This window comes from Anolis sagrei, chromosome 4 (assembly GCF_037176765.1).
Source record: "Anolis sagrei isolate rAnoSag1 chromosome 4, rAnoSag1.mat, whole genome shotgun sequence".
Lineage (NCBI taxonomy): Eukaryota > Metazoa > Chordata > Lepidosauria > Squamata > Dactyloidae > Anolis > Anolis sagrei.
Window position 1 is genome coordinate 16,677,728 of NC_090024.1, and position 13,387 is coordinate 16,691,114.

Below are 13,387 nucleotides of genomic sequence, written 5' to 3' on the forward strand. Positions count from 1 at the left end.
TTATGGCAAGCAGCACATGTCCTAAATTACGGAGCAGATGCCAACTATCTTCTCTGTCTCTCATGCTACCTACACACACACACACACACACACAAATATCTCTCTCTCTCTCTAGCATCATCTCTGTATCTCTACCTCTATCATCATCTCTACCTCTTTCTCTATCTCAAGCTCTCTCTGTCTTTATCATCTTCTCTATATCTCTATCTCTATCATCATCTCTACCTCTGTCTCTATCATCATCATCTCTCTCTATCCTCATCTCTATATCACTAGCTCTATCATTATCATCCTCTCTCATCATCATCATCTCTATCTCTACCTCTCTCACTATCTCTCCATCCATCTCCAGGATCCAGGTGCTCCGACCTGGAGAGCTGCTTGGAGGAGTGGGCGGGGCCAGGGCGGGGGCGTGGCCGGGCGAGAGGGAGGGGAGGGGGCTCCGCCCGCCTGCCTGCCCGACTTCGCCTCCGTCTTCAAATGGGGAGCGGGCCCAGCCGGGTTTGACGTCACTGGGTCATCAGCTGACCGACCGGAGAAGCGGCGTCTGCGGCTGGCTTTCCCCCCGTGTTTTTCCCGCGCGCCCTCCTTCCTTCTTTCTTTCTTTCCCTGGGAAGCCTTCCGCCGGGGAGCGGGGCGAGCCATGGGCCAGCAGGGGCAGGGGCCGGGGGCAGGAGGGGGAAGGGGCTCCTTTGCGAGCTGAAGAAGAGTCCTCGGGACTCGAGGGGGCTCTTTTGGGGAAGGGTCTTGCGCGTCCTCGAGGTGGAGGAGAGGCGCGCCTTCCAGTCCGAGGAGGGGCATCACCATCCTTGGAGCCCTTCTTGGCGATGAGCCCCGACTGGCCGGCTTCTCCCCTCCGGAGCCCTTGAGCCTTCTTCGCCCGCCATGGGCCGCCTCACGAGGAAGGAGAGGAGAACTCCGGCTGCTTCTTCTTCCTCCTCTTCCTCGCCGTCGTCCCCTTCCTCCTTCCCGCCAGACTCCGTGAATTTCGCGCTCCGGAGGGTCCTTTCCTGCCGAGAAGAAGAGACCCCTCCGCCTCCTGCTTGGGTGACCTTGCGGCTTCCGACGCCTCCCTCCTCCCGCTGCCCTCCTTGGCCCCTGAGGCTGGGATGAGCGCTTCCGAAGGAGGAGAAGAAGCAGCAGAAGAAGAAGCAGGCGCTCTCCTTCGGAGTCCTCCTCCTCCTCCTCCTCCTCCTCTCCCCTCTTCCTCGCGTCTCTCTCGCGCCTCCGTCCTCCTTCTCCTTGGCGCGGATGGCTCCTCCTGCTCCTCCTCTTCCTCCTCCTCCTGAGCAGCCACTTTCGCGGGGATCCCAGCCAAGCAGCTCTCCCTGCCTCTAGCTCTCCCACCTGCACCCGCACAGAGCCTTTGGAGTACGGAAGAGGGATAGCACACCTGCCGAAGTACCTCTCCACTTGTCCAGGTTACTTCCTGCTTCTTCTTTCTTGCCTTAGCTTGTCTCCGTCTCTCTCTGTTGCTTCCAGAACTCTTGAAATTGACCTACATAGGATTGCAGTTGGGAGAGGGCTGCTTGCACCCCTCGTCTTCCTCTCCAAAGGGAACCCTCTTCACCATTGGCTTTGGAAGCAGGGCTACCAGGCCATGCTGTGTTTTATTTCAGGAGTGATGGAGACAGACTCTTCCTGGGAGCAACCCTGACCCAAATGGACCACTTTTGCATCAAAGCGTTTTGATTGTGTCAGGAGCAGCTTGAGAAACTGCAAGTGGCTTCTGGTGTGAGAGAATTGGCCGTCTGCAAGGACGTTGCCCAGGAGACGCCCGGATGTTTTGGATGTTTTATCATCCTTGTGGGAGGATTCTCTCCTCTGCCCATATAAGGAGCTGGAGCTGATAGAGGGAGCTCATCCGCACTCTCCCCAGATTCGAACCTGCAACCTGTCGGTCTTCAGTCCTGCCAACCACTGCGCCACCAGGGGTTCCTGCATCAAAGCTGAGAAGATAAGAATGGACTAATGGAAACCCATGGCCTGACTTTCTGGAAAAGAGATGGATCCTCCTGCCAGGCTGACCATGGAGATGGCCTCTAGCTGTGAGAGATTTACTTAATTGTGTCAGAGGTGACTTGAGAACATACTGCAAGGTGCTTTCAGTGTGAGAAAATTGACCGTTGCCTAGAGGACACCTGGATGTGTTAGCTGGGAGGCTTCTCTCATGTCCTTGCAAGCTAGAGTTGACAGATGGGAGCTCACCCTATCTCGCGGATTCAAACCGGCAACCTTCAGGTCAGCTACCCGAGCTTCAGGTCAGCAGTTCAGCCGGCACAACAGTTTAACCCATTGCACCACCATGGCTCCATGTGAGAGATTGTTTCTTGTTTGCGTCCCTCCTTTTTGAGAGACAGGGAACTCCGGTATGTGGCTTTGATTGCCCCAAACTTCCAAGAAGCCCCTGGATTTCTCAGTAGAGTTCCCAGGTGGTGGATGGGATTGCACTTGACAAAGCTGATTGGAGATAGGAGGAATATCCAGTGCCAAAGAACTAGATATGGGGAGGCCCTTTGCTCCTGCACTAACCACCTGATCCCCTTGCCAAGTGGGTGAGGGTGGGAGGAAGCATCTGCCTCCGATGAGAGCCCTCCTCCTCCCCACTTGGCTGCCCTGAGACCCCTCGCCATGGAGCTGTCAGAGGTGCGCTGCTTGAGTGACAGCGATGAGTTGTACACCATCAACCAGACCCCTCCTGACAGCGGTGCACGCTCCCAACGCCTGCTGTGGCAGACCGCTCTGCGCCATATCACCGAACAGCGCTTCATCCAAGAGCACAGCAGCGACAGCAGCAAAGCGTTGGCCTCAGAGGAATCCTGTGGTTCCAACCACTCCCACCCTTCCCGGCATCAGTCAGGAGGCAAGACCCTCAGCGGCCACAACAATGGGGGCACCAAGGTCTTCCCGGAGCGCACCAGCAGCAGTGGCGACTTGGGCTTCCTGCACGTGGACTGTGCTCCCAGCAACTCGGACTTCTTCCTCAACTGGGGCTACACTTACCGGGGAGTGATCTTCCCAACCTTGCGCAACTCCTTCAAATCCCGGGACTTGGAGCGCCTCTACCAGCGCTACTTCCTGGGCCAGAGGCGCAAGTCAGAGGTGGTGGTGAACATCTTGGACATACTCACCAAGCTGACCCTCCTGCTGCTCCACCTCACCTTGGCCTCGGCCCCCATGGACCCCCTCAAGGGCATTCTGCTGGGCTTCTTCACGGGCATCGAAGTGGTCATCTGTGCCTTAGTGGTGGTCAGGAAGGACACAACCTCTTACACCTACCTGCAGTACAGTGGGGTGGTCACTTGGGTGGCCATGGCGACACAAATTTTGGCTGCTGGCCTAGGTTGTGGGCTACTCGGCGATGGCATTGGCTATGTGCTCTTCACCCTCTTTGTCACCTACAGCATGCTGCCTCTGCCCCTCACTTGGGCCATCCTGGCTGGCTTAGTCACATCCTTCTTGCAACTTGTCATGCAGATAATCATACCCAGGCAGATGGTGACTTCCATCAACCAGGTATTTTCAGTGTGGGTTGATTCTTCTTTCTGTAGGGAATTGCCTTTTGTGATGTTATATTCAAGGAGCTTTTTCACCTCCTCCCTCAGTAGGGTTAGGTCAATGCATTGGTGACTGGTAGCTTCTCTCTGAGTCTGGAAGGTCAGTGGTTCTCAGCCTGTGGGTCCCCAGGTGTTTTGGCCAGAAATCTCAATCAGTTTACCAGCTGTAAGGATTTCTGGGAGTTGAAGGCCAAAACATCTGGGGACCCACAGGTTGAGAGCCACTACTCTAGATGTTAGTTTGAACATATCCAAGAAACACAATACTATACCCCACATAGGCTGAAGAGCTCATTTAATAAGTTCAGACAGAAACGTAGAATGGGTTCAGTACTTCAATGGCATGAAAGTCATCAGCCACCACTGGGCTATTTCACAGTGCATCACCATTCGGGTGAAAATAGAGCTTGCAGATTCTAGGAGTTGTAGGATTGGGCTACAACTCCTAGAATCTGCCAGCCAGCATGCTATTCAATCTGTCTGGGAGATTTTGGGAGTTGTCCAAAAAGAGGAACTTTTCTAAGCTCAAATGAGCCTTTCTGATGACATGCCCTTGCATTCATAATCCTGGTTTAATACAAGAGAAACCACAGCTCAGGTATGCAGAGTTGTAAATTTCTTATTTCTGTTTGGAGTTGGAAAGGAGACAGGATCCTTTGAGAAAAATACAGAAACACGGTAGGTTTGTTGACATTGGTGGTTCTTCATGAAATCAGCACCCTCTATGTAAGCACTTGTGGGCACTGTAGGGCCTAGATATCCTTAAGGCACCATGTTATATCTGATCTTGGAAGCTAAGTAGGATCAGCTATGGTTACTACTTAGATGGGAGACTGCTAATGATCACCTGGTGCTGTAGGCGATATTGCAGAAGCGGGAATGACATAACAACCTTTGACTATCCCTTGCCTAAGAAGATGTTATAAAATTCATGGGGTCACCAGAAGTAATGAAGTGATGTGAACACATGCATGGGTGCTAAACCTCATCCAGATGTAAACGTAATGAGGGAGTTGTGTTGACCTGCGTCCTTGATTTTACGAGCTCAGCTTTCCCCAAACTGGCTTTCTCCAGTCTATTGGAAAGATTGATCTTCAAAATATGATTCCTTCTGTTCTTTCAAGGAGTCCTGGAGAGTAGATATGAAGCTGTCCCATTCTGTCCCTCTCTGACAGATAACAGCAGATGGACCATGATGTCCTTTTGGGTTTGTGGCTAATGAGAACTATATTTTTCTTGCCCAAGGCCAGTAACCCAGCCAGTAACCAAGTGGGTGCATGCCTTAACAACCTTTCCCCCAATAGTTTTAATTTTCTAAACATTCTTGTTTATCTGATGCACATTTTAGATGTGATCCCAAGTAGATCTGGAGGCAGAATAGAGAAGGCAAGAGAAGAGATAGAATCATAGAATCATAGAATCATAGAATCAAAGAGTTGGAAGAGACCTCATGGGCCATCCAGTCCAACCCCCTGCCAAGAAGCAGGTATATTGCATTCAAATCACCCCTGACAGATGGCCATCCAGCCTCTGCTTAAAAGCCTCCAAAGAAGGAGCCTCCACCACACTCCAGGGCAGAGAGTTCCACTGCTGAACGGCTCTCACAGTCAGGAAGTTCTTCCTCATGTTCAGATGGAATCTCCTCTCTTGTAGTTTGAAGCCATTGTTCCGCGTCCTAGTCTCCAGGGAAGCTCAAAACAAGCTTGCTCCCTCCTCCCTAACATTTTATGTGTCCGAATAATCCAAAATATCCCCCTTTCCCCCTAAAAGCAATCACAACCAGAACATGCTTCTTTTTATCCTTAAAGCTATTTGGTCAATCGTTTGATGAGCAAGATCAATCAAGTAGAAGAACTGCTTATGTATTTTACAGCACATTCCTATACATGCTTGCTCAGAAGTAAATCCAGTTGAATTTAGTAGACTTACTAAAGCCTAAACTGAGTATGTTGTACGACTCTTTATTTTGAGTTGGTTTTGAATGTCGTGTTGATTTTGGAGCTATTTTGAGTATGTGAGTTCAAACACATACAAGATTACCAGTTGTGCCTACGGTACCTTTCAAGGGGATTTATTATCCGCACCTGATCTCTTCACATTCATTCTGTGGTTATAAACTGACAAATGCAGACTGAGATGTAATAATGCGCCCAAAGCCACCTCTGAGATTGTTGTTGAATTAGTATCAAGCCCATTGTGTCTGGAGGGCAAATCGGATCATCCGTCCATTAAACCAGACTAGTGGTTTTTGAGCTGGCTTTCAATAGTAGTGGGCTATTACGAATCATGTTCCCCTCCCACTCCCCCCACCACTTGAATAAAGATTTGCTACTGGTCAAATCCAGATTGCGGGGATTACATTTTAATGGTTGTTTCTTTTGTCTTTCTTGGTGAGGTTTTAGGGTAGGGCTGAGAAACTTCAGTGGACCTATGGATCATGTTTCTACTACTAGGATCCTTCTGGCAGCCACACAAACTGCCACAAATGTCAACAACTAAACTCTTTCTTTCTTTCTCTTGGAAACACATTAAAGGAGATGAAAGGCAGCCTGTTTAAAAGAGGAATAACTGTTCCAGATGGGGAAAAATCACAGGAAAATGGGGGTTTAGAGGTCTGGAAGGATTAAAAGCCAAAAAAGCAAACTTGGGGGCCACATGTGATTGTAGGACAACACCTTGTCTGCCCCAGTTTAAGGGGAAGCAGTGTGGGAGGAAGTAAGCATTTACTTGTAACAGTTTCCTGTTGCCCCAATTTCTAATTTATCAGCAATTAACTACTGGCTGTGGATTTGAGGAGGTATCACAAAGTGATAATTTACTCTTTTGTTTATTTAGCCTACGGGCTATGTATGGCTAGATCAGTGACACCTTTGTGTTTTGATTTTGAAAGGGTGGCCATGATTATGAGTTGAGAACAGATCAATTCACTTTGATTTCAAGTTTTCAAGTTGTTGTGCTGTTTATTTACAAGTTTTTCCCCTTTAGAGATCAGGATTTACTCAAGTAAAAAAAAATGCCAGCTGGATTAAAGGCTTTCAGATTTCAAGATTATCTTGTTGCAACACAATGACACATCATTTTTGTAGGACATAGCAGAAAGGGGTGGGGAGGGTATTAATCTGATTTCCTTTCTTTTCCCTCTGATAGGAGGTGAATCTTTGAAATGCTAACTTGGTTGTACCAAGCGAGGACCACTCTGATGCATTGGGAATGATGGGAATTATACTCTAATGATGGAAGATGTACTCTTCTCCCAGCTGGAACCCCCTTGTACCTTGGGCTACAACTCCCATCATTCTTGGAAATCATGGGAGTTGTACTCTAACATACTTTGAGAGGGTTTTTGGTTGGGGAAAATCATATATAGAATATATGCCTTTCTTACTGAGTGGGAATTATCACCTGAAAGCAAGCTGTAAAAGAAACTGGGGATTTGTAGTTTGGTTGAAAGCTTAGTTTGGGCTGTCTCTTTTTGGCTGCTTCTCATTTAGATACTTCTAAGATGCATTTTTTCATGTCAGGAAGAACTTGAGAGACTGCAAGTTACTTCTTGTGTGAGAGAACTGGCCATCTGCAAGGAGGCTGCCCAGGGGATACCCAGATCTTTTGATATTTTACCATCCTTGTGGGAGGCTTCTCTCATGTCCCCACATGGGGAGCTGGAGCTGACAGAAGGAGCTCATCCACTTTCTCCCTGGATTTGAACCTGTGATCTGTTGGTCTTCAGTAGGGCTGGGCGGTTTCGTTTCGTTAATTCGTAATTCGTTAATAATTCATTAATTTTTTCAATTACAAAACGATAACGAACCATTCTGGAGCAATTATTTAAAAAAACGAATTTTCAAAAACGTTTTGTAAATGCTTCGTATTTCGATATTGTATTCGTTTCGTTATTGTTTTGAGGTCGTTTCGTTATTATTTCCGCATGTCTGGGCCAGTTTTATGGTTTAATTAGTGAAAAAAAATTATAATATCACACCAACAGTCAACAACAGAGGGAGAGGGAAGCTTCAGAAGGTTTTGGAGTTTTTTTTAGCGTATTTCGCGGTCGCGTCCGCCATTAATGAATCGATTCGTTATTGTTTCGGAAATCGATTCGTTAATTTTTTACCATTTACGAAATTTTGTAAATATCGAACTTTTTAAAAGGAAAATTTTGTAATTATTTTAAATATCGAAACAAAAAAACCCCCAAATACAAATCGATTTTAGAAACAAATTTTTCCGTTGTTACCCAGGCCTAGTCTTCAGTCCTGCCAGAACAAGGGTTTAACCCATTGTGCCATCAGGGGCTCCTCTAAGATGCAGGGAGCAATCGTGATAGATCCAAGAGCTGGTTTCCCACACTGGGATCTTCAGAGGCTGTGTGGATGTCAGAAATATTCCATACTAAACAACCATTGAAGTCTAAATTGCTATTGCAAAAACAGACATGCTAAAAGTGTTAAACAGTCCATGGGACTCTTATAGTTTTTTTTATATTTTAGTTATGTTTAAAAGGTGTATTATCCCTTCTGGTGGCTTCCAGGAGATGCAATTTGCCCACTTTTTCTTACTGAAGCCAGGACAACACGGAAGTCTAAAAAAACCTCAGCTGATTTAGAGGCCCACATTGAAGGTCAGAGCCAAATGAAACCCACTGAATGGGTAGGAATGTAAGCAAAATAAAAATATTTTATCTCCCAGCCAAATTTTCCTTCAGTATCCAAATTTCTGGCATTGTGGTGATATAAAACTTCAGATGTGCAGTGATTTAGCACCCAAAGGAATGGGGAACGCAATGTTTTGGGTGAGAATTATTTTCTGTTTTACTCTCTGCTATGTTAGAAATCTGGGGAAAAAAGAATTCTTCTTGAGCAGGGAACAATGGCCACATCCTCTCACCTGACCTGGAGACACCCACAGAAATGTGGCTCCTTGTTCCTTGGAAGACCTTTGTTTTCCATGTCTGGCTAACCAGGCCCTGAGGCTTTCCAATGAGGTCTTCTAAGAATGTTCCTTCAGTTGGAACAGCGAAGGGTGGGGAGCCACGTGGCCATGTTGTCTAGAGGGAGAAGGAATCCATACATAATTTTATTCTAATTAATGCAGACAAAGGAGGCATAGAGAATTTTGTGAAAACATTCAGACCTTGTGTTCTCTCCATCAAGCAAAACATTATGAAAAGCAGAGCAAAGGAGGGAAATGTAGAGGCTGATGGAGACCCGATCTCAAAGCTGGGGAGTGTGCACATTGTGAGATGTAATAAGTTAGAAGGATCTGCAGACACTTGGATGGGATTCAGTAGGTATTAGATTTCATCTAAAGTAGATCCTAGGCTTGTTAGAGTAGAAAAGCTAACTCATAGAATCAAAGAATCAAATAGTTGGAAGAGACCTCCATCCAGTCCAACCCCCTGCCAAGAAGCAGGTATATTGCATTCAAATCTCCCCTGACAGATGGCCATCCAGCCCCTGTTTAAAAGCCTCCAAAGAAGGAGCCTCCACCACACTCCAGGGCAGAGAGTTCCACTGCTGAACAGCTCTCACAGTCAGGAAGTTCTTCCTCATGTTCAGATGGAATCTCCTTGTGTTCTACAAAGTGTTCTACAAAGTGTCCTACAAAGTGTCCTCTATCTACAATGGGAGTTCCCAGTTTCTAATTCAGCTCCTTCACCCATTCCATATGGGGAGATATTGGGAAGGGCATGGAAAATTGTGAGAGATCACTCTTTTCCCAGCTCTGCTGGGAAGCGAGAGAAATTGTTAGGATATTACCCATTCTGAGGGCTTAATTGAACTCCATAATACCTGCAGTGTGCTCCCACTTGAATTGCAATGACTATATCCTACTGAATTCTGGTATTTGCTGTAGTTCAGAATAACACAGTAGAGAATTCTAAGCTCTCACCAACATGAAAAAATTTGGTTTCCCTTAGGTGGAAATATGACAGTTCAAGGGACTTCAAACTGCTGTAATTGTGCAGTGTGGATTTGCTGCTAACTGCTGTCAAGTCAACTTTGATTCATGGTGATCTTATAAATGAGAGATCTCCAAGCCCCCCTGTACTCAACAGGGTCTGATCAGGTCTTGCAGACCATGATTTCCTTAACTAAGTGTATCCATCTATAATGGAGTCTTCATATTTTTCTGCTGGTGCAATGGGTTAAACACTTGTGCCGGCAGAACTGGAGACCGACAGGTCTAAAGTACGAATCCAGGGAGAGCGTGGATGAGTTCCCTCTGTCAGCTCCAGCAGGGACATGAAAGAAGCCTCCCACAAGGATGGTAAAACATCAAAACATTTGGGCGTCCTCTGGGCAACGTCCTTGCAGATGGCCAATTCTCTCACACCAGAAGTGATTTGCAATTTCTCAAGTTGCTCCTGTCACGAAAATGAGCTTTTCCTGCTGCCTTCTACCTTACAGAATATTGTCATTTTCTAGTGGGTTGTGTCTTCTCATAATATGCCCAAAGTACAACAGTCTCAATATAGTTATCTTGACTTCTAGGGAGAGTTCTGAGCTAGGGCTCATTGATTTAGTTAGCATTCAATTGTATGTGTACAACACTTTTCAATTACCTTTTAGCTTGCAGTACTGTTCGGCTTTCGCAGCTACCATATACATAGAAAAAGGAAACACAATGCCATGGACTATCTGAATTTTAATATATAAATGTTTACACTTCAGGACCTTTTCTGGTTCCTTCATACCTGAGTTATAGAAGGTATGCCCACAAGAGAGAAAACCTTTTTGGCAGTGGCTGACTGAGTTTGCAATGCAGGCTCAACTGGTTTCTGTATTATTATCTCTCTGAAACCAGGAAAGGAAAATTCCCCGAGGGTTTTTGAAATCCATTGCAAATTGGTTATAAAATATTAACATTCAATCTTCCCATTTACAGTAGTAGCATGCTATTAATATGGTTTATGGTTTTCGGTCAGTCTGATTGTATGAGAAAGGCTGAATTTAGTTTCTATTATTACTAATGTTTTGTTGTGGTTTATAGGAGTGCCATTATCTGCTTTATATTTTATGGGACCTTTGAGATTTCAACCTTAGTTGTGGAGGATATTAGGAAATGTATTCCAACAATGAATTACTGGTAGCAGGAACCGGCACACACACACAAAAGCTTTTCTGTATAGTTTGGGAAGAAACACCACATCCTCATTGTCTAAATCCAAATACAGAGTCTTTGGGTGCATCTTCACTGTAGAATTAATGCAGTTGGACACCACTTTAATTGCCATGGCTCAATGCTATAGAGTCCTGGGAGGTGTAGTTCATTGAGGCACCAACACTCTTTGGCAGAGAATGCCAAATATCTAGTAGAATTACAACACCCAGGTATCCATAGCACTCAAACATGTCAGTTAAAGTAGTGTGTCATACTGCATTGATACTATAGTGTAAATGCACCCCAGGTGACAAGTTGTCAATTTATTTGGGGGAACCAAATGGTAAGGGATTCAGGACCAGTGAAAGGATCATCTACATTGTAGACCTGTATAATGCAGTTCAGTGCAATTAAACTGCATTATATGAGTCTACGCTGACCATATAATGCAGTTTCAAAGTGAATTATACGGCAATGTAGATGGGGCCTTCTCCATGCAGTGGAGTTAATATGTGGATTGGACTTTCACAGAATATTGTGACAGCTTCCAATTGAGTGGCTTTAATAAAGGATTGAATAAATTCAGAGTATAAGGCTCTCAGCACCATAAAACTCCACAATAGGGTTGGCATAAGTCAGAAGACATACAACAACAAAGGCTGTCAAAGACTACTTGTTAAGAAGACTATATGTTCCCTTCATTATCAAAGACAATATGTCCCCTTGTATTAAATGCCATACAGTGTTCCCTCACTACTTCATGGTTCGCCTTTCACGGACTCGCTGTTTCTCGGTTTTTTTAAAAAAAAAATGAATTTAAAATATACAAGTAGTGAGGGAACACTGTATACCTGTTACCTGTGAGGACCCCCACATGGATTTGGTGGCCATTGGTTAAAATCATCCCCTCCAATGCCATATTTCCCAGTGAAGCCACTGGAAGGCAAAGGGAAAGAGCAGGGGGAGAGAGCCAGGCGCAAATGCCAGCAGGAGGTGTGGTGTGCAAGGGGAGGTGGAGGGAAGGAGGAAGGGGAAAGAAGAGAAGAAAGAGAAGGTGTAGGGATTGAGTGAGAGAGGGGGGGGAAGGGGGAGAGAGGAGAGGGTGGAGCAACTCCTAGGAGAAGGCGGTCCTACACTCACTTTCATTGAGGCAGTACATATCTAGCATCCCTACTTTGAGGATTTTCACTTATTGCGGGTGGTCCTGAAACATAATACGCGTGATAAGTGAGAGAACACTGTATTATGTTCCCTCCAAATTGTAGGCTTCACATCTGCTTGGCCACTGTAAGAAAAGTCCTTTATGGTTGGTCCACCACATTTGTGGGTTTCACGTGTCTGGATTTGATTATTCACGGAATTGATTAATATGTTTTATCTAGGAATCTCTAGGACCTTCTAGAATTTGACCATAGAATTACATTGAAGAATCTAGAGATTCCTAGATAGACCTACGTTCCAGGCATTCGTATATCCTTTTGTGCAATTTTATGACCAGCTTCCAACAGAGCTTGAACACAGAGTTGTGCTGGAGGATCTAGAGATTTCTAAAGAGTTTTTATAATTTCCCCAGAGTCCTGTACTCCAAACCCAAGCAACTGTGGAAGGCTAGCTATAGTCCTATACACCAGAAGGTGTTTTTTATGTTGAGACTTTTATAGTCCTTCAAATGAAATATTCCTAATATACTACAGAAGAATGAATAAATCCATAGGCTCGCATTTTTAATCCTATCATTTGTGTACAGAGAAAGCTACATTGTTTTGTAGGGGGTTATTATCTTCAAATGACAGCTTTCTATGTATATAAGTATGTATGGGTCTTCTGCTTTCATTTCACAATCAAGCATTCAGATGTGAAATCCAATCACGTGCACTTCGAATGGTATAATCCAGGCATGGACAAACCTGGGCCCTCCAGGTGTTTTGGACTTCAACACCTACAATTCCTAACAGCCAGTAGGCTGTTAGGAATTGTGGGAGTTGAAGTCCAAAACACCTGGAGGGCCCAGGTTTGCCCATGACTGCAATAATCCATATAATTTTGACATATATATATATATATATATATATATATATATATATATATATATATATATATATATAATTTTGTTTGTGTTCATAAGTGTATTTGCAAAGTGTTTTTAGAGGCGAACTTTCAAAGAAAGGTTGAATTTCTCAGAAAATATTTTCTTTTTTTATTGGATTGCTCCTTTAGCAAATCTTGCTGAAAAGCCTTCACAGTAGTTTGCTTTATTTGCCGTAAATTGCGAATGATTTGAAGAAACCATGCCCTATGAGGAATGGTTTAAGGAGCTGGTATGCTTAGCCTGCAGAAGAGAAGTTTGAGATGAGTCATTATCACCATGTTTAAATATATGAAAACATGTCATAAGGAAGAGGGAGCAGGCTTGTTTTCTGCAGGACTCTGAGCAATGGATTCAAATTACAGCAAATGAGATATCACATGAACATTAGGAAGAAATTTCTGACCATGAGAATTGTTCAGTAGTGGAACTCTCTGCCTCAGAGTGTAGTGGAAGCTCCTTCCTTGGAGGCTTTTAAATAGAGGTTGGATGGCCATCTGTTGGAGGTACTTTGGTTGTGCTTTCCCTGCATGGCAAAATAGGGTTGGAATGGATAGCCTGTGTGGTCTCTTCCAACTCTATGATTCTGTACACAATAACAACTTCACTACATCCCCAAAACCTGTCCTCTGCGTCAGTGATA

General features: G+C 45.1%; 1 protein-coding gene across 2 annotated transcripts in view; it reads left to right on the forward strand.

The window, feature by feature from the left end:
- The first annotated feature begins 456 nt into the window (after positions 1 to 456).
- The window catches only part of ADCY8 (adenylate cyclase 8), a 150,171-nt gene continuing 137,240 nt past the window's right edge, over positions 457 to 13,387 (forward strand). Inside the window, exon 1 of one of the 2 annotated variants that reach the window (XM_060775879.2) lies at positions 457 to 3,516. In XM_060775879.2, coding sequence (XP_060631862.1) covers positions 2,632 to 3,516 — 885 coding nt within the window. In that variant the 5' untranslated portion in view covers positions 457 to 2,631. The remainder of the gene's footprint in view (positions 3,517 to 13,387) is intronic. The other variant, XM_060775880.2, reaches the window with a different exon arrangement.